Source organism: Tinamus guttatus, unplaced genomic scaffold, assembly GCF_059628265.1.
Source record: "Tinamus guttatus ecotype Peru unplaced genomic scaffold, ASM5962826v1 Tinamus_guttatus_pri_ptg000048l, whole genome shotgun sequence".
Taxonomy (NCBI): Eukaryota; Metazoa; Chordata; class Aves; order Tinamiformes; family Tinamidae; genus Tinamus; species Tinamus guttatus.
Window position 1 is genome coordinate 6,925,240 of NW_028288582.1, and position 22,115 is coordinate 6,947,354.

Here is a 22,115-nt window from a genome sequence, read left to right on the forward strand (position 1 = left end):
TCTCTGCTCTTTGCCTGCTAGACAGAAAAGCTGAAACCACATCTACCAAAAGAAACAGGATCTGAAAATAAGAGATAAAACAACCTATTGTAAGAACTAAGCTCAGTATCATGGCACAACTGTTTCTCTAGTTTAAAGAGGGTCACCATCTGTTAAGCCAGTTAGTGAATTAAAAACAAAAATCCCTATTATGTCATAAGTCTCTGTCCAAGACAAGAACAGCTGCACTGGATCAGATAAAGGGTCCACACAGAGCATTCTCTCTCCAACAATGCCCAAGATCTATGTGAAGTTATTCTGGGACTACTGTAAGGTAAAACGAACAGTCTTATGACCTGTAAAGCCCAGCAAGGTCTACTTTCCTTTGACCTTGCCCCACAGTTGAGGTCCCAGTGTCCAAAAAGCTGTCAAAATCTGATCAAAGTTTCTGATATCTCTCCGGCACACATCCTCTCTTCTCTAATAAAGCTTAAGCTCACATGCTCTCGTTTCCTTCACTGGGGCATTATTATGGTTCTCTCTTTCCCTCATCCTCACGAAGCTTTCATGAGCCTCCCATCAAGATCCTCTGAGAGACGGAGATCCTCTAAAATCAGTTGGAGCTCGTAAGTATTAAGTCAGCTATTCAGGGACAATAGAGCACAGCCACCTACCTCAGCCTTCTGAAAGGAGAAAAAAAAAAAAAAGCTGTATAAAAAGAAACTTGTATACTTTCGGAAAAAGGAACACGTATTTCTGCACGCTTCAGTGTGTTTAAGCGATGCCATCTAGATATCTTTACAGACAGCCTTTAGTCTACTGAAATACACAAATGAGCCATGGAATCTGCACTACATAGACTCTAAATGGGTGAAATATCAGGCTTAGCAGAAAAAGGAAAGTTGCATATGTTTCTTATTATGCATATTAGCCCATAAAGTTAAGCACCAAATGTATTGGTAAAATAGAATAGGCTTGTTTGTGCAAAATTGAATTTAAAATGGAGTCAAATAGCTGGAGAACCCAACAACTGGTGAAGAAGTGATATTTCATGGAATTACTGTGAGATTTATTTTACACAATTCCTGATAAAAGATAGGGAGTACAAAAAGTAGAGAATTCTAGTATTAATTTTCAATAGTCATATGAATAAGAACAGGAAATCCTCTAAATCATGTAGTTCTGAGATATTCAAGAGACAATACAAATGCAGAGTAACAGTCTGGAATTTAGAAAGGACAACTGAGATGGAACCGTCTGTTCCAAAACCCAATAGATTCCATCACATCTAATCCAATATATGGAACAGAAGCAGAAGACAAGACACCCATAATCAAAAGGGAAGGTTTTGGTCCTACAAGGACGTGAAAGGGAGGCAAGCAGTCTTAAAAAAGTGTATGAAATTTTTATTAAACAAGACACTTTTTCCTTACTATCGAAATGTATATTACATACATAACATAACCATCTAATAGCATCAACTGGGCATAAGAAATCTACAGTTACAAACACTACCACACAATTCTAAAAAAACTGGTTTTTAATATATTACAAAAGGCTAAAGAGGATAAATTCAATATGTACAGAGAGAAAAGGTTTCTACACAAAATGTTTTTGTTGCCTTCTTGTATTGGTCCATTTTTCTCTTTTCTTTCACTGTTACTCTTGCATTTAATGCCTATATTGTTTTATTTAGCTGTTATGATATGAGACGCAGGGAGCAAAACAGTTACTACACAGTTTAATTCTCAATTTGTTGTTTTGGTCACACTATCCTTACGTTAACTTAGGAAAGTATAAAATATTTCTTTATATAGTATTTTGTGAAAAGGATTACTTGATTTGTTTAATGTTTTATTACTAATGTCAAATTAATTCCACTTTTGTATGACTATGCCTAGAAAGTGAAGCTTTCAGAGACTGCCCTCCTACAATCTGCATCAGTGAACTGAATGTTATGTCATTGCCACAGTTTATCAGTTTAAATTCCCCATACACAGACCAAAACATTATTCTTGCCTCTGTTCATTAAAGCGTCACTAAACAGGGGCACAATTTTGATATTTATTACTTTGCACAGGATTGACCAGATGAATAAACTGGCCAAAGAGATGGAAACAATATAAACATTTATGAATTTATTCTCAAGAGCAGAGAACAAAATGGAATACATCAGACAACACTCAGATCTGCAGATGAAAAGCTAGAAGCTAGAAGAGCACAGGAGTTTGAATTTTAACTAATTAATAGAATATTATGTTCAGAACTGCTTTATTGATGGCCAGAAAAGCTTTTTAAAGATGAATGAAATTCCCACACATCTTTACAAAGTGAGTTTAGCCAAAGAAAATTAAAAACTAACAAGCCTGGGAGTTTTTTTTTCCGTGACTTTTTAGACAGCTGTTAAATGTGGGTTTTCTTCTCCCCTGTAAAGGACTGGATGTCTGCTACACAGGTCACCTTCATTTGGTAACTGACCTAGTTTGTAGCTGTTTGTTACATTTGAACAATCTCCAAAAGGTTATAGACCAACTGGGCTAAGGATATACGACATGAACCCAGAGGAAATGAATCTCGGAGTGCAGTACACAACCAAGTGAAGAACCAAGTTGCTGTATTTTGGCACTCTTGAGCACACTGACACATGGCTCAAAGATGACCAGCACCTACGAACCTACTACTATCTGCTTAAATCAGATTCTTCCAAATGCTATGACAAATGCACGTATTGAACATTACTAAAAAAAAAAATCAAACACAAACGATAGCAGTTTTACTAATTTTTGCAATAAAACAGAAAAAGAGCTGGTGTATAAGAATGTTATACATACCTGTCTAAATTTAGATCTAGCTTCCTTTTCCTTCATTCTTCCATGTGCAACCAGATAGTCAAACACCTCCCCTACAATTAAATAATGAGGTACATTAATACAAATTTCAGAGTCTGGAGTTTCCATTCTAGCAGTTACCCACAATTTCACTAGAATGATTTAATTAAACTGAAGTTTACAATTGCAATTGCAAAGACAAAACAAGATACAAAGACAACAAATGCCAATAGCAGTTTACTATACCAAAATCTCCTATGTGAGAAAACATTAAGAAATAATGAAAGAGTGCATATAGAAAAACACATTTGCTTCCAACTGCTTACGGCAGAAACTGAGACATATAATTTTTCATTCTTTAAGATGACCTGCATTCCTTCACAGACTTTCTCAAAAGTACCTTAAGCAGCACAAAACTAAGCCTTGTAAGAAAAATCTAATGATATCTGTAAATGCTATAGTACCAGTACTATAATTTTTCTGCGTATGTATAGGAATGTCCTAATGAAGGCAGGAATTAGTTTTATCCTAGACTTGAAAGCGGTACCCAGAATAAAGCCCACCCTCATGAACGCAGTGGGATGCGATGCAGTAAACTATGCACCAGCATCAGTGCTGCAGGATACGTGGAGAAGCACCCCTGAACAAGCCCCATGTTCCATGGCTGTAGATGGCTAAAGGGGACCAAAGACAGTCTTCAGCACTGATAAGGATCTGTACTTTTTAATTAAGCACATTGTTTTGTAGCACATCAATACTGACCACATTGAAGCTTTAGGTTTAGTCAAATGGCCAATAAAACACTGACTTTACTAAAAAATAGTAGCTAGAGTAAGAGAATCCCTGCAAACACAGATTAACACACAACTTCAAAAGCTCGTTGGCTATATGCAAAATTGATAAAGCGTTTAAAAGTGGATTGAATAGCTAAATATTCTCTACTGAGCAGCACTATTGCTCATAGCCTCTTAGGCCAATGCATATTTCTCCATTATTTCACTTAATATCCTCACTACTTTAGAGACTGTAGGCCCTTCTATCTTGTGGAAACCAATCACTAGATGGCAACAGGACTTCACTTTTAGTGAAGTACCATCAAAAATAACACATGGCAATACTAGCAAATGTTAGAGGAGGATTCTCCCATCCTTGTTTGTGGTCAGGCAAAGCTTTGCTGCACTTAGGCAGCATCGCTGGAAGACAATATATGCAGGCAGAAAAATCACTACCTGATATGCTAGTTAGATAAACTTCACATAATGCATAATCAGGGTCAAACTCAGTGCTGATTTTAATTTTTTTCCCCTCAGAAACATTTGCATCTCCCTCACAAAGCTGAAGAAAAGCCTCAAAGCTTTGAAATTCCCAGCAGCTGCTTCTAAAGGGTCACTCTGAAAGACAGTATGCCTTGCAAGGAGTAATTTAAGCCTCTATACCTTAATTCTAGTTCTGGCAAAAAGAGCATGACATTACAAGACACACACTATTTCCACCCCCGCCCCCCACCAATAATCAGGAATAGGTCTTTACATTCCTTTTTAACGTTCTTCATAAAACGGACAAACAACTAAGCCCCAAAACTCTTATAGAGTTTTCTGGTAGAAAGTCACTGACTAAGATAGGTCAAACGCCAGCAACATCTTAAAAAGGGAAGCACTGGTGCTTCAGTAAGCACCAGTTAAAAACATGGAAAATGTTGCATCTGACTGTGCTTTTACCAAACACCCAGACAGGAACATAATAAATTTTAAAAGTTAACATTTGCAGTAGACAGGAGCAATCTAGGGCTGAATATAGACCCTGATTAAACTCAAAATGTGAATTACAGAGCAACTGTTGTTAAGCTGCAACAATTCAAGAGTGTAGTTTTATAAGCTATACTTTATACCCACCCTTACAAAGTCCAAGAGAAAAAAAAAAAAAAAACATTTTGCATAAAATGTTACCCTACTATGCCATTAATTATTTCCAATAAAGTCAAGCTTCAAAGAAAACAACTATTCTCTATTACTTGGCAACTTGTTAACATTCTAAGCACTGCATAAATACTTACCCCCACTTGCATATTCCATTATTAAATAGAGCGTTTTTTCAGTTTCAATGACTTCAAATAATTTCACTAGAAAAGAAAGTCAGTTATTAATCAATTATCTAGTTACAGAAATATTATTTTAAGGTAACTCAATGAAGGATTCTTTCACAAATGCTGCTTCACAACATCAGAGTATTTCTCAGAGGAAGCGTCTTCTATCCGATGTTCCAAAACGGAAAATACTGTATCACATTTTCTCAACTCGTAAAGAACAGTTTTTATTATGAAACAGCATTATGCTTCAGTTTTGTGGAAAAAACAAGTAAATTAAGCATATCTTCCACCAATCGGAGCATCAGCTATAGCCTTTTTAATTCACTGTACTGATATACATGGCAACAAGTTATCAAACAGCCTGCTCACACTCCTGTAGCAACATCACATCAGCTAAACCTTACATTTTTGAGCAAAATCATGACCACCTCTTGTTTCTAACACACACAATTATTTTTAATGCAAACTTCATGAGTAATGGGAACATTACACTCAAAAGATACAATGTTAGCAATTAAAAAGCTATCTATACTATTTTATACAAATGTCCAAATGAGTTTCCTTTTTTTTAAAATTTATTTTCCAGGACATACAATTCTGTCAAAATATTTATTACTACTTTACGGTAAGTTAAGCTATGGTGCAAAACTTTCTACTAAACTTACACCCAAACACTTTTAACAGAGAAAAAGCTAGCATTTCTCCAGAGTTGGAAATTATGTGAAAGAAATAAGGTACCTATATTTGGATGATTTAAGATCTTCATTATTCTTACTTCTCTAAAGAGCTGAAATAAACATAAAACATGAAATTAATACAAGTAATACGTAACACTCATTCTTCCTAAAGACTGATCATTTTGATTTACTTATTTAATTTTAAATGCAAAGGGTAAAAGGGCATTTCAGTGAAGTTCAAGAAATGAGCATTATTGAAAGGAGTTAAGTGCTTGCCTCTTTCAAACTCATTTTTGGGCCAAAAGTCCATTAAGATCCTACAGAGCTTCTTCCTGGCCAATACCTATCATATGATATATATACATATATGTGCATACATATATAAACAAACACACACACATTTATTTTGTGGGTAGGTGCACTGTGGTTTGCAGAAATTATTATTTTCAAAGCTTTATGAACCCCCTATGGAACACAGCGTAAAGACCACTCTGCTGTATGACCAGCATGAATTTAGCACTTTTCAGGATGTTATTAAAGCCCAATCTTCTAGCACACCATGGAAATACTATGCAATATGATAGGAATTAGCAGGCAAAAAAAATCCACTATCTGTAGCACGAAATAGTGTGTAGTTCAACTACACCAACACAAACGGTCTCTGCTGATGTAGCTCCCTTACCTACCCCAGCACAGGGCAAGGCCTCCTACAGCTGGACTGCAATACGGGATTTGTAGTCTATTATTGATCAGCTGTTAACTACTTTAATCTTTGAAAATTCTCCTCTTGAAAAGAAAACATTATGAGATGCAAGATAAATTTGTAAATGTAATATTAAAAATGCCATTGTTACTGCAATATAAAACATTGCTTTTAACAGGGTTGGTTAATAGTAAATGAAAGAAAAGTAGTCCTGATTTCTCAGGAAAATCCAAGATAAAAAAATATTATGAAAATATTATGAGGTACGGATACTATCGAATTTCCATTCTCTTACAACCACTCTTGAAAGGCTTAGCAGAGGGGAAAAATATCTAACAATTACCTTTTCAGGCAGTATGCTTACATAGATCATTATGGTTGGAAAAGACCTTCAAGATCAAGTCCAAACGTAAAACATGGTAGATACGTACATGTATACATAGACACACATAAAATATAAAGAACAGTTTTCCCTCTGCTGTCCCCCCAAGCCAGACAAGGACCAGGCGGTTTTTTCAGCTCTTCAGTATTTTCTGATAGCATACCTCAAAAAGGAGGAGCAATCAAGTGGTTTTATTATACATCTAACAAGAACTTCTACAGGAACAGCAGTAAACAGCTAATACTGGACTTATTATTACAGAAAGACTAAAGCACGAAGAAAATATGCAACAACTCCCCTGGAATGCAGACTAGAAAAAAAAAAAAAAAAAAAAGAGGATTTTGCAAAGTAAGAGATAACAATTGTTGTTATTGTCAGTAAGAAAGCAAAAAGTGCTACTGTAAGATTACCCTCAGATCAGGTTTCACATAGATGTGGTCATATTTAATGTCTTTTCTTTATTACCATTGAACTGAAAACTAAAGGTGTAATTACTCAGCAAATTTAAAAAAAAAAAAAAGTGAAATACAGGAAACAAAAACCTGCCATGAGCCAACAAAATAGATTTCTTCTGACTAGATCTCTTAAATAAAAAAAAAATCTTGCAGAATAATCATAATTTGGAGATCATTTCTACCTATTCTCTTCCCTTTGCAAGGCTAATGTTTGGGGAAAACCCTTGACCTGTCCAGGAGACATCCCTCCCTTTGCAACGATTACAGCTACGAATGCCTCACTACCTGGAGTGGAGAAGAACAAGAAGAGTTCCCCTCATGCTTTTAATTATTTTATATTCGTTATCCCATTCTGTGGCTGACCCTTTGCTAGATGAGGAGCTGCTTATACACAAACCAAGCCCAAACCAAGTCTGTTGCATCCAATTGCACCAAGTACGACTCCACTTCTGCAGAGATGAAGAACTTGGCTGCTGTTCAGCCATTAGCCTATTCACCATCACCTCTCCCACCTACAGAAGTATTTTGCACAAGTTTAAGTATGGGAACATAAGTATTGAGCCTCAAAGTCGTAACTGGAATAAGGTACCATCAAACAACAAGAATCAACCAAAGGCAATACCAAATTAGACACTAAGAATTAGGCTACAATTTGCAGCAGCATTTGAGTGTACTCAGTAAGCTTTATTATAAAGAATGTTTTCTTGCCCGGAGCTAGTCATTTCCTCATTGTACACAGTACAGTTTGAGGGTATAACGTAACCAAGCTCCGACTGTATTTTGGGCTAATTTAAAAATTTAATTTGCCCCCAGGCCACTAGTCTGCACTACTAACCCAAGTACATCAATAAACCCTAATGAAGTACATCAATAGGCAGCTTCTACATCAACTTTTTGCTGAAGTGGGTGACTAGACACAAGCATTTTTCAAAAGTAATATTTATATGTTGAGTTTCCCCTAAGACAAATACTTTAAAATAAAACGCTGCTGTTTTTAAACTATAATTTTAGTTATACAAACCAACTATGGGAGGACAATCTGAAGGTATTTATATGGTATGTTATGTTTGATATTTTAACAAAGAGAAAAACTTGAACAACAACAATTTAAAGTATCTGACATTATATTATATTCTATTTCTAAAGGAGTAATATGACACTTTCAGAAAGTATGCAGAGAAAGGTTTATCCACACTTCATTCCCCCAAAAGACTATGTGCACTGACTTTCAATAAATGAAGTACTCCCTATTTCTACTCTTTCTAAAGACTACATTACAGGTCAATGAAGAATCAGGTATCCTAGGGAAAGCAAACAAAAAGCAACACTGAATCTGAGGTCTTTTGGCATAATGACACAGAAGAAGGTGCAGCAAGACATAACACCCAGGTTCTCAACTCTGAGCTTGAAAAATATTTTTCTTAATTGCAAGAAGTGTCTTAATAACACTATAAGGACAGACTATCAACTTAAACCCATACTTAACAGATCAATTGCTAACACAAAGATTGACAACTACTCTCGACTTGTTCAGCAGCTCATTTTAAGTCAATAGGAGCTCTATGAACTGTTCTGTGCAAAGACAAACATCCTCAGGCCGCAATATAAATGTCTTTCTGCTTCACTATTGTAAGCCATGTTACATATATGGAAAGAGCTGCATTTAATTCATACAGCTAGTGGACATATTGAACACAAAGAAAATAAGCAATGAAAGCACAGATGCACGCTGACTAATAACCCTCTATCAATTTTACCTAAGCTTCCCTGTGTCAATCCACTCCTTAAGGTAAAAGGGGGTAGGAAGATGGAACCATTTTTTAAGCTAACTCTCTCTGTACATATTGAGAGACAAAACAGAAGGGCTTCTGCATTAGGTATTGCAAGAGTCTGAATCACAAGGGACTATAAAAAAAACACAGAAAGAGATAAACATTTGCTAAAGGGCAGGTTAGTATACTAGCCAGATGCCAGAGCTCTACCATATCCCAGTCAGATTGTCACAAGATGCTGTCCTAAGCCAGCTCAAGCTTTAGCTGTGTCTGAGGCTTCTCCTACACACTTCTCACTGGATATGCCCTGCAGATAACTAAAGCCTTATTCAGGAGGCCTTTACATATGCAGGAATAAGTTTGCCTCAAATAGATCACAGCTCAAACACACAAAGTACATTATGAACAGAAAAGTCTATGTATTTTATGTTCTCATCTTTTCCTCGCATCTTTTAAAATACTGATTGATCAAGGATGAGAAAACACACACTACATATTCCAATTGGTGGCTTATGAACTCTAAAGCTTTATACAAAGCAAGGTGTCAAACAAGTGGCAAAAACATCTGTGCATTACAATCAAAATATTTGGCTGAGGAAGCAAGTTCTTAAAAAGGAAAATGAGAAGTGATACAGTGCTATTACAGAGCCTTGGTAGGAGCCTTGCATATCATGGAATTACTTATGCAAAAGGAAACAAAAAACAAACATTTGTTTTGGTCTAGAAGGAAGTGAACTACTGTAGCATCAACACCAGCATCCAGTGAGACTGATATTTGTGGGGTTGGGAAGAATAACAAATATGACTAACAGCACCGTCGTGGGAAAGAAAGCTCCAAGCATTCCCTTTTCTTTCAAAGCAGGCATCACCGTTTCCTCGTCATTAAGCACGAGCAGCAGCGAGGTCCCCAAGCAGCGGCTGGCGCAGAGGGGGCGGCAGCAGCCCCGCTCCGCGCGGCCGAACCCGCAGCCGGCGGCTCCTCCAGAGGGAGGCAGGTGCTTCACAAGGTTGTTTTTTATCTGGGAGCAGAAGCATCAGCGTGGAAGATGGGAGACAAAGAACGGGACTCAGCAGCTTAAGTCGATCACATTCATTTCAGCGTCCAAGGATGAACGTGATACGCAGCAAGCGCACAGCTGAGACACTATACACCACAGCCCTCCTTGCACAGCCCTCCCCACCATACCACAAATATTTTATGGCTCCTTCCAGAGGGACAAGGCCAGCAGCGCTTCCATTCTCATCTCCCCTGGTTCTACCAATTAGTAATGTGCTTCCAGTACACCAAGAATGCGACACTGCTGACACTTCTTGGGGGAAAAAATTGAGGAAAGGTTTCCAAAAGCAAATGAAGCAAATTTGATAAGCAGTGTGTTGTGTATTGAAGTCTGCTTTCACTGTCTTTATCACAAGAAGCAGGCACCTAAAAATGACCTAACATTTTCTGAATTGGGAAGACTAACATTACGTCTTGCTGGACCTTCATCTGTGTTCATATGTCACATGATCTTATAGAAATGAGCAAATCAGCAATTTCACTCCTCAAATTTGTTCCGATTTCTACCTCACTATTTTGCGCCAAGTCTCCACACTCCCATTTAAGGGGGAAAAAAGTAATGCTCAGTACCTAGCGATGGACAGTCCTAATTCACAAATCACATTTTAAAAATCTCTTTTTCTATCTGTAAATTTATATATGTAAGTGTATATATATAAATATATATATATAATACATCTATAAAATAAAAAAAGAAAGCTGAGACAAATATCTGAGTGCAAACTGAACAGGCTGAAAACCAGGAATCAGGTTAAATCCACAAGCACACTTCCAAATAGTGGTTTTGCCAGTTGACGTCCCCTAACTTGCAAAAGGTTTCCTTCGTGTCTATCATTTCAAGATAATATTAAGGCACAATATCCATGTAGCACCACCTGAAAAAGTAAAATTTTGCATTTTTCCCTGAAAACACCGTGCCTCTACTTTTTCTCTGACCATTTTTCCTGTGATCTGTGGTTCCTCTACTCCTTACCATAGCTTCCGTTTCCCTTTAAGTAGACCAAGCAGTTAGCACACTTAGTAAGCATTTCAATTTACACATATTTGCTAGATCAATCAACTTTAATTTAACATTACCTATTTTACATTTTATTTCTTCATGGTTTCCCAGAAATCACAAAAAAGTCAGATTAAGTTGAAAAAACTTGTGAGAAAACTGAAACCACATTATTTGCTTTTATATAACCTAAACAGTCACAGGAAGTATTGAAGGTACTCCTACTTTGCTACTCAGTCTTTCTTATATAGTTTTTTTTCATTTCTCAATCAAGTCATGCAATGTAAGAACTTGTGTATTTTTCCAATTTCCTTTCAGCTTTAATTTTGATAAAGGCATCTAATTGTATAATCTTTTTAGTATTTGCATAAAATCCAAATGTGTATATTATTCCGTTTACCCTGGTTGTACAATTTAATTTTGTTTGCAGGTAAGTTCTGGGTCTTCTCTCAAACCAAAACATTGCATGGAGCTTTTTTTTATCAAAGTATACAAAAGTAAATAAAAAGCCTTTGACTGCAGCACTTAAAAGAATCAGAGTTATAAAAGTCCTAGGTAGAAGTGACATTTAAATGTACTTCCTGCAGGCACTCCAAAGCAGATTGGCTTTCTTGATGAAAGAGCAAGATTTATCGCTACTTAATAAAATAGATAAGGCAATTCAATTGTAACAGCACATAGAACAATTGATGCCAGAGAGAAGAAACCAGAATAGCCATGCTCCAAGTTGTTCCTGAAAACTGCAGCACCTTTTTTGCTGGAAACTGTGTGAAAGGCATAGATAGTGTTTGGCCTTCAGTCCAGAGGCAGGATTTTCAGGGCCAGTGAAAAAGGACAGAACAAGCTTTGTATTTATAAATTTAACAAAATGACGAGCATGAGGGAGACATGGGAGCACAACACTAAACCACAAACATCCTTTCTACAGGGCTGGGCTGTGACAAAGGAAGCCAGACGACATCTTGCTCAGTTTACTTCTCAGGATATTTCATTAGCTTAAAATGAGAGGAGCTAGCAGCACTTTTCTCAAGTCTATAGCTCTGTAGATCTCATCTATAAAACCACATATTCATCACGAACAACTGCTGGGCTGTCAAAAATGTGCATTACAAACCCAGTTATTAAATAGTCAGATATGTGCAAGATATGCGGTGCTTCGGATTCTCCAGCACAGGCATTCAGGGCTCATGGAAGGAGGTGGAAAAAGGAAACAAACTGCAAAGCAGTTGAAAGACTAAGTGTAAAAACCTACCTTTTGTAGACTAGTTGGATTCAGCTGTGTCTTGTCAATTATTTTTATGGCAACCTAGAGGACAAATTAATAATCAGTATTTTCAGTATGAACAATTGTAGCCATGTAACAAGGTGGACAAGCCTAGTAACAGAAATGGAAAACATAAAAACAACACAAATAAGGTTTCTTTGGAAAATTGTATACTTGCATTCTGTTTTAATTTGCAAACATTTGGAATTAATGTTTGAAGGATAATTTAGTTCTACAGCAACATACTAAACAGTGAATGGATAAAACAGTATTTTAAGGCTACTAAAAGAGAAATTCATTTAGTCTTTTGACATAAGACCATAATGGACATTATATACATTCACACACACATGTTATATACTACACTATATTATAGTAGATAACCACATTATATAGAATTTGAAATACTAGATATTACTCTGATAGAGAGCAGTGTGTCTACAGAACATGTAGTTACAGAATATGCAACAGTGACTGTGGATGACAATTTCTGAAGATATTTTTAAAAGCATAAATTTCATGGCAAATTGAAAGTAGTGCCATACAAAATTTTTAAAAACTAAGTTCAGCTTTGGAAATTCACTGAATACTCAAACCATTTGTATAGTTGCTTTGTTAGATATGAGAAGAAATATCACTTATGCATACTAACAAAGACCCATGAACTGTAATGCAATGATTTGAAAAAAAAAAAAAAAGAATTCCTTTTCTGCTTTTCATCTTCTCAGTCAAACCTGCACAGAAATGCTAAAGAACAAAAGTTCAACAAAATAATCAGAAGAGAAATTCAAAGTCAAATTCAGTTATAACCTGAAGCTTTAAAACAATGAATAGGCAGCAGAGATGAACCTCAATGCCGAGCAATGCAATTTGGATACAAGATCAATTAGAGGAGGAAGGGGAACTCTTCCTAAAATTATGTGCCAGTTGGTATTTTTCCTTCCTAAATTAGGGCTAAACACACCAGAAGAAACTCGGCAGGAGCCAGGGGGACGGTGCTGCCACAGCAGCAAGCTGCTGCAAGGCAGCTGATCCTAGCACCTCCCTGGCACAAGGCGAAGGCTCTCAACTGCCCTTGAACTTGTGGCTCAAGCACAAACACTGCTCCTCGCTGTGCCACAGCTCCCCTTTCCCTGCATCACTCCGTGCCATCTCTGCCTTCTCCTCAAGCTTGGGGTTGGACATATGCGGAGTAAAGGATACTTGAAAACAAACCAAATTTACTGCCCTCCATCCAAGTGCAGAAACGCGCAGATGGAGGGAACATCACGACAGAGACAGGGAGAGCAAAGCAACGTTCAGCATTTGGGTACATCAGGGAATTTTATAATGGGTACGGGGTTTTCTGAAACGGAAATTCAAGATGCATTTTGAGCCATTCGAGATGCAACATATGGTGAGAGGGCACCAAGAGGCTAAGAACATTTTTGTTTGGGGAATATTTTCTTCTAATGCATGCTATTGAAATTAAAGATCACTGTATTTCCTGAGGCGAAATTCCACTACAAAATCTTGAGAAATCGTTTCAAAACAAAACATTAAGCAATAGGCATTTTTATATTTGCAGCTGTGTATTAAACCAAGAAAGATTTTATCTCTGCCTTTATGTCTGTTGTTACCTAGGTGAGAACAGTTCAAAGTTATTTACTTTCTGTAATCTTTTAAAACTGGATGTAGAGTGACCTCTGCCCTTTTCAACAGAGAATAAATAATATTATCCAAAATGATCTGGTATCTCAAGACTAACTATGCCACAGAACACAGTTGGTTTTGCTTGTTAAACGCATTCTACTCAGATGACAAATTATGTTTTGTCTGAGCTTTACTAATTCTGATGAATTTTGAAAGACTTAAATATTTCTTTGGCCCACGAATTCTTAAGGCATTGGGTTCAGTACAAGCCCCCTGTTACCTCTGTGCACTGGCGCCAGGTGAGCAGAGAATCTCTCACACTGGCAAACAATTTCAGCCCTGGAGACAAAGCCGTGGTACATACCTCAATTTTCTGAAAGATAGACTTGCATGATTGTTCAGTGCACCAAATATAACATTAAAGGCAGAATGAATTTAGAGAATTCCTATCTGTATGAACACTGAAAGTACAATGTGTTAACACTGACTTTGAGGGCTTGAAGTGATGAGAACAGGGAACAAATTCAGGCTCCATGATAAGGTCTCCAAACCCCAAGCTACAGGAGCCTGCCACAAAGAATATTACTAATAAGCTTGGGAAAAAAAAATCCTGTTTTACTAAGCATAGTTAATGAAGCATCAAATTGCCTTCTGAAGGAGAGATTCTGCTCTCTGTACAAAAATCTGGAAAAGTTTCAAGCATGGAGTGCTGTGGCCAACACTGGAAGAATGTCTGTCCACCTACACTAGCACCGCGCAACATCAGCCGCGATATTCTATGTGAGAATATTAGCAGAATTAAAATGAACTTTGCTTTCACCATTCACAGGAGCAACACTTGAGACATTCCTCCTACAGGGCTGAAGTGCAGGAGTTACAAAGCAGTCCAAAAAAAAAAAAAAAAAAAAGAGACACTGTAAGCAACTCGGCCAAATTGCTTCCGTTCAGATTATTTTCTCCCTCTTAAATTTGACTTCTTTTTCAATGGAAGGAATGGAAATAAAAAAGGAAGACAAAAAGACAATAGATTTCTTCAAGTCAGACTTGGATCCTGAAAGGATTCTGAGCAAATTTTGTCTTAGCAGGAAACCTCAATTTCCGGGATATTGACTAACATATGCCTCTAACGAACAGAAGGGTCCATATTATTTATTTTTGGCTGTGATTCCAACCACCCTGGAAACAGCAAAATGTAGTTCTATCTTTTAGATTAATTTTGACAAATATAGAAAATTTGTCAGAGAAAATAACTTTTCATAAGTCACAACAGAAAATGCATGACTTCAACTTTAACAAAAGCACATTTCCAATGAAGATTCTTGATTCTGAGAGGGTAAACAGACTACGAAAATTAGTGTACTAGATACAGGAGCTTAAAGGAGAATATTTCCAAGTGCCAGATTAAGTATGGTGAAGCTGACCCTCGATACTCCGCAGGGAACAGAAGGACATGCACTCCTTGGCAGGGTGTCTCCTTGGGTGACTCAAAATACCCAAGTTAGGCTTATTTTCTTATCCTCCCCTAACAGATTGCACGTTTCTCCCTTTCTGTAATTTGAGGGCAGACTCTCATTACGCATCTTTGCAGGTGTGCAAAGCATTCCTAGAGATGGAAGCATAAAAGTGTCCTGGAACTTATTCCAGTTGGAAACATGAGAGCTATATATGAAACCCTTTCTTAGAAATATTCCTGAAACTGAAGAGGTAGGAACTACCCCAAAATAACATTTAATCAAACATACATCTGCAAGAAACAGCAAGGATCTGCTTCAGAATTAGATATATAGAGGGAATTTCCATAAAGTGAAATTAAACTAGACCTCTGAAAAAACATTAAGAATAGCCACGTAAATAACAAGGACAAGAAGATAAGCAGGGTCAAAACACAGCAAGGATACGGTAGAGATGAAAGTTAATTTGACACCCAAAACTAAATAGTGTATTTTAGATTTCTGAATACATGTTGGAAAAAGAGGACATAATCAGGGTGGCAAACAGGAATCAGTATATAAAAACAAAATAAAAGGCAAAAGAAATTCAGAGATGAGTGTACTCTCAGGTAAGATCAAGAAGGGGAAAAATAGGGAAAAGGGGGGCAAAAAAATAAATACATCCCAAACTTCTTAACAGTGATTTCACACTTAAATGTTTTTCTTAAAAAGGGGAAGGGAAGAAGGCTTCTGCAAGCCCTCTAACAGGCCCAAAGGCCCAATTACCATAGAATTCTCCAGCTCAAGACTTGAAGGGAAAAATTAGAGAAATGGAGAGAATGGATAAAATGTAACATATTTTCCTGCAGTTATTTGTGCCCAGTCTCTGAATAAAGATCAGACCACCAGAGATACAACTATTCTGACTGCAGAAAAGCCTCATCTGTGAGGACACATGGAAATTACTGAAGTCAGTAAGGTGAAATGTAGATAAAGACTTTTTAATTTAAGGGAATTGAATACTCAGGTTAGAAATAAATATGTAATAAAGTTTCTCAAGGACCATAATTGGGACCAATTTTAATAATATCTGTGTCAGTGACCAGGGCACAGGAAGTCTCTAAGAAACATCATGAAATGTAATAGAAAGTTGATACAAACAACCTTGGAGACTACAGTTCACAAAGGAAGTGCAAATTAACACTACAAAGTACAGCCACGGATCACAAGGGGAAGAAAAAAAAAAAAAGGAAGAAAAAAACCATAACTTGACTACCATGAAAAAGATAGATACAGTCTTAAGACAGATAAGTAGTTCTGTAGGGAAAAATCAGTGCACTGGAAACTGTTGCTCAGCATGTTGTGAACATTTCTAATCATACATATTCAAAACGTGCCATTATTATCAATGTTGTATACTTCACCTAGCAGGAAGGGAGAATATTTTACAAACCTCTCACAAAGGGGAAACAAGTTTATAATACCTGGAGCTAGTTTTAAAGGAGTATACCTAAGTGCTCCCTTCAAAGAGACACCTTCATTCCAAACAGCCAGGACAAATGTCTAGATCCTGGAAAGTATTTATGCTCTGACTTGATTACATGAATTTTTTCATGAGAGTTACAGAAAGTTAACACCTAAATCCTTACGAGTTTGGCCAAAAATTTTATAGTCTCAGATTATGTCCTGAGTTTCAATCAAAGTACTGAATCTAAGGTTAACTCAGTTATGTGCATTGAAGAGAAAAGGAAAACTGTGCTTCGTCTTTTGCAAAGCAGTGCGTGATGACAAAAGCCCCAAATAGGCCACATGATGCTTATCTTCACCACCTATGCCTGTAATAGCAGCAAGTAAGTACTACCCAAGTACTCGCACTTCCTGTGTTAGATATCAGTTAAAAAAAAAAAAAAAAAAAAGAAAAAGTAGGGAACTTAAGTGGAAAGCAAGCAAAGAGAAACTTTGTCTAGAAATCATCTTTTTTTTTTTTAATTAGAAAGAAGTAATTTTAATATCGGAAGACAACTCATCACCAAAACAACTTCTCTCTCCACACTCAAATCTCTTATAACGACTCTGCCAAAATTATGATCCCTCAGCTGCTCCTAGTGCTACTGATTCCATAACAACTCAGGAAAAGACATTCATGTAAATGCTGCAGGCAGCCACTTAGCTTTCTTTAAAAGCCCTGGCTGATGTCAGGGAGTGTTTATTTCATTAGATAGGTTTAGCAAGCGCTTGGTCTGTAAGGTGTTTCTCCAATCTCGCAGGAAGCAGAATTACTATCAGTGAGAATAGCAACAAGAAACACCTTTTGTTACAAGCAGAGGAACACAGCTCACCAAATCAGAGCCATCGTTAGATGAGTGTTATTAATTACATGCAGTGGCATGCAGAAGCTAATTATGGAGCTGCATTAGACACTATGAAGAGATAAATGAGCGGGCTTGTCTGCACCACACTCCAGAGTGACAGACACAAAAACCAGGGCCCGACAGACTGAAATGTCCCAGCAGCACAGATACGAGCAGAGCCATCCTGGGATGATATTTTGACTAGCCCAAGCACAGTATTTTCTTCACAAAAATAAGCAGAGCACCACAATCAAGAAAGTATATTAATTACCATTCCCGATTTCACCACTGGTACAGATCTGAAATGTGGAACATATATACACCAAGAAACAGCCTTTCCAGAAAGCCTATTTAAGTGCTGCACTCTTTGTCCTTTGAGGAAATAGAAAATTTAGGAGGGAATTCTAGGAGCAGTAGGAGCAAGTTCAGGTAGAGACTTAACAAAAATGCAATATTAAGAGATCATCAAAAATAATAAAAAAAAAGTTTTGTAATCATTGCTAAAAAGAATATCCATTTTTTCTTCTTTCCTGCAGCAGTGGCAGTGTTGTCTAGTTAAAAGAGAGTACAATACTCAGACTTTGATGATACTGGTCCAAGAGAACATTCAGACCTACTGCAATTCTCTCTTGTTTACATCTATACTACTTTACCTCTCTGCCAGTAAGGATGTGTCTTGCCAGTTTCACTTTTGCAAAATTTCCCTTTCCAATCGTTTTAAGAAGTCTATAATTTCCAATATGTGGCTGTTCATCTGCACAGGAAGCTATAGAATTCCTGCAACGAGCTCCAGAGCGCCCAGTTCGAGAGGAAATTTCCTGGCGTCCGTCTCCATGGGACGTGTGCTACAACAAAAACATACACAGATAAGATTGAGAAATGAAGACAAAACACATCAATGATAAGAAGAATGCAACATTCAAAAACATTAACAGCTCCTTTAAAGGAAACTTCAAAGGATCCAAATCAAACTTCATATCCTCATTGTACTTTCACAGACTCTAAAGAGGTTCTCAGATTATAACTCAGGATGTTTCATAACCCATCACCTGGTAAAGGCCAAGCAGAACTATAGCTGAACCACAAGAACAGTTAAGCATTTTCAATAACTTGCATCAACTGCAAAATTATACTTATGAAATAAGGAGGTGTTTGATACTACTTCCTGGTTGCATTACCTTTTCCCAACCAAAATGGGAAAGACTTTTGAAAGGAGACATGAACAAAGATTTCTCCAAAAGACAATTAAATATTCACCCTCATACAATTTACCAGTAAAATAATAAAAATTCATCTTGGAGTTTTCCTCTTGTATCGAACTTTTGTTCCTAAATAACTTATTGTCTGAAAACAGCCATGCTGCTCTAAAAAACAAGGAAAGATTTCGATCGTATCAAAACCCCAGATACTAATTGGCTGACCACCTGTTAGTGAGAACTGAGCACACGATGAATTCCTTTCATCTAGTTTTTCTAAATATATATTATTGTGTAAATGAACAGGTACATATTACAGGTATATTATTTACTCGTTAGACTAAGATATTAGCAAAATTCTTTTTCATTTACTTATAAAAGTACCAGTTTCTGAAACACCAGGTCTCCCTCATCTCCCTTAGTTCTCAACTCACGCCTGAGGTCAATACACTACCTTCACTAATTAAAGTATTAGGTAGAAGTGCTCAGTAATCAGCTGGAGCAAACGTATGGCTGCACAGAAGATTACAGGCTAAATTTACTGACATCCCAGAGTTCCAAGATCTTGTTGTCTGTCTAAACATATCTGGAGTAGACTTCTGAGAGAAAACAGAATATATTTCTGTTCAATTCTTTGCCCTTCTTAAAACACTAAATTTTCCAGCTATCCCTGCTGATTCTTTGTATTGCTGATTTTATACATCTCTGAAGCAATTACAGTCCTTCAGAAGTATTTGCCTCAATTAAATCTTTGTTTAACTCAAATGTCAGAGTACCCTACTTCACTCTAAATCCTAACTAAGTTTAGGAAGAGACCTCCAAAGTTCCTCTGATTATCCTAATACTTCTCTCATTCCACTAGGTCGGTATCATACATGGCAGCAAAACACTACCTCCATTCATCCTGCACTCCCTCTGTTCCTTTCACTACTTAACTGCCCATGTTCCTTTTTCCAGCCACAGATGCCCCCTTACTCAGTTACCTATTGCTCCAACTCCTTTTTTGGTGTGTGAGTGTGCGTGTGTGCTTGCTGTAGCCCTTCTCCTCCGCTTGCTGCAGTCCATAAGAGACTGAAAATCACGGCAACATAAGGATGCAAGACCACGATGGTAACATCACGGTAGAGGCACAACCGCACACACACGCTGCCTAACACTTGGCAAGTCTTGTGCAATAACCTGATGCAGCCTTGTTGCCACATATATTCTGACACCGTAAATTTCTTGTTTTGTTTATCTGAGTCCAACATCATTTAAAATGATTTTAAAACAGGATACTTGTTTCATTTAAGGAATACTAGAGAAAAGCAGTCTATTGTAACTCTTGAGAAGTTGTTTCAAAAGTTACCACTAAAAAACAACAAAAAACACTTGTGAAGTGTATATAGCATTTTGGTATCAGTTTTGCTTTAGCGCTTGGCTATTGCCTGGCTACAGTGTTACCAAATTTCTTTTTCCCACATAGGTACTTGAATTAATATGGCTAAATTATCCCTTCAGCTTAACAGACTCTATATATCAAAATCCCTGAGCAGGTTGCTGTAAGAATGCTTAAAAATTAGAAAATATCTTATGCAGCTCTTTTCAGAACCCTGTCCCACTCCTCCAACATCTTTCTGTTGCATTCATGCTATAGAGCTGGACATGCCCTCACAAGAGCACTTGCAATAGGACCAAACACGGATCCTGTCTTCTGTTGGACACTCCACTGATGACACACGGACAGAACTAACCCTCCTTGGCAAAAGGCCACATATATCTGATTACCCAACATCAACCCCACCTCTGTTTTAAGAATTGTTGCTTTCCACCTCCCTTAGCACACAGAGTGACCTTCATCCGTGTTTCTTAGATATATGACCTCACATATGGCTGTAGTCTCCTGCCACCCAGCTTATTATGTGCTCTGAATGATGGCCATCCTGCCTGCTGTTCTCTAGGAATCTTTATTCTGCAGGGAAGTTTTCAGGAGCAATGCCACATCTCTTCTGAAGCGCTAATAAAGAGCATAGGAACCAAAAGTACATCCTTACCAGATCAGCTAGAACTTGCTAAAAATTCCTTGTTCACTTTACACTGGGAACTATCACAACGGTATCAACACTTCTCAGTCAAGTATTCTTTAAGAAAGGACTGACAAACCCATTTACCCCCAAAAGCCCAAGCGAAGGAATTGTACCCTTGACTATATCCTGGAGAAACTGAAATCTTTTACCAGACACTTCCCTATTTTGCCTGCCACTACTGCCAGGCTGAGTGATTATTCAGGTCACCTTATTTACCTCCGCTGCCCTGGCACAGCAACACCAGTGCTCTGTGCTTCCCTGAGCTTTGGCTTCCAACGAAACCTGCCACACACAATGCAGAGACCTTCCCCGTCAGCAGTCTGTACGCTCAAGTGCCAGGTTATTCAGACCAGCTAGAAAAAGCAGCAGCTGCCGATGGGGAATATTAACAACCTCCAACACTGCTATCCCCCGGAATCAGGGACTGGGGATGCCCTGCTCAGAGCCACAAGGATGTTTCTTGGGTGTGTTAGAGGCAGGCTCACTTGCCTTGGAAGATATAGTTTATCACAGAACTATTTAGTCAACAGCCCTTCCAGACTCAGGCACATGGTACAGGCCCAAAAGGGGGCTTTACCCCATCCCAAAGCAGGTTTTATTAGCTCAGGCTCCCCAGCACACGGACCCGCCAAGGAGGCAGGTTTCTGAATCACAGAGCTGTCTCTGGAAACTGTATTTACATTCGTGCTGCCTGGTGCTTGAACCGTTAAGCTGCGCAGGAACGGAGTTAGCTTTTACTGAGGTAACTCAGACATGGACGCTAGGGACAATTTGCTCCCAGGCCAGAAAAATCTATGTACAGGTTAGAGCATTATTTTTTCACACTCTACATAACTATAATAGGTAAAAAAAAAAAAAAAAAAAAGAGCTTTTCCTGTATTAACAAGTGCTATTCCAGGCAGTAACACAGCTGCAGAGCTCCACTGTCCTTAGTTCTACTACAGAATAACTTCTTGTGTCCTGTCATTTTTGCATACATCATATTTGCACATAAAGAAAGGATCTAGCAGCTGTGAATTTATCAGTACTTGGTGTCCACAAGCACAAACTCCTGGCATGAAGGTTTTCATTCCCACTCTAACCTAGATTTTTTTTGTAAGATCATGACCTTTTTCAGTTGCAATGTTTGAAGTCAAGCAGTTCAGTTATCTCCAACTGACCTGCTCATAGCTGCGTTCGGTTCTGTATAAATCAGCTCATTTACAAGCACATCTAGATTGAACTTCCTGCAACTTCACAT

General features: G+C 37.7%; 1 protein-coding gene across 6 annotated transcripts in view; it reads right to left on the bottom strand.

The window, feature by feature from the left end:
* The window catches only part of MARK3 (microtubule affinity regulating kinase 3), a 59,594-nt gene that overhangs the window by 28,267 nt on the left and 9,212 nt on the right, over positions 1 to 22,115 (bottom strand). For all 6 annotated transcript variants that reach the window (XM_088539635.1, XM_088539630.1, XM_088539631.1 and 3 more), the window contains 5 exons: positions 18,267 to 18,458; positions 12,189 to 12,242; positions 5,632 to 5,680; positions 4,861 to 4,926; positions 2,811 to 2,881 (listed from right to left, as the gene is read on the bottom strand). In XM_088539635.1, the coding sequence (XP_088395761.1) occupies positions 2,811 to 2,881; positions 4,861 to 4,926; positions 5,632 to 5,680; positions 12,189 to 12,242; positions 18,267 to 18,458 (432 nt within the window). The remainder of the gene's footprint in view (positions 1 to 2,810; positions 2,882 to 4,860; positions 4,927 to 5,631; positions 5,681 to 12,188; positions 12,243 to 18,266; positions 18,459 to 22,115) is intronic.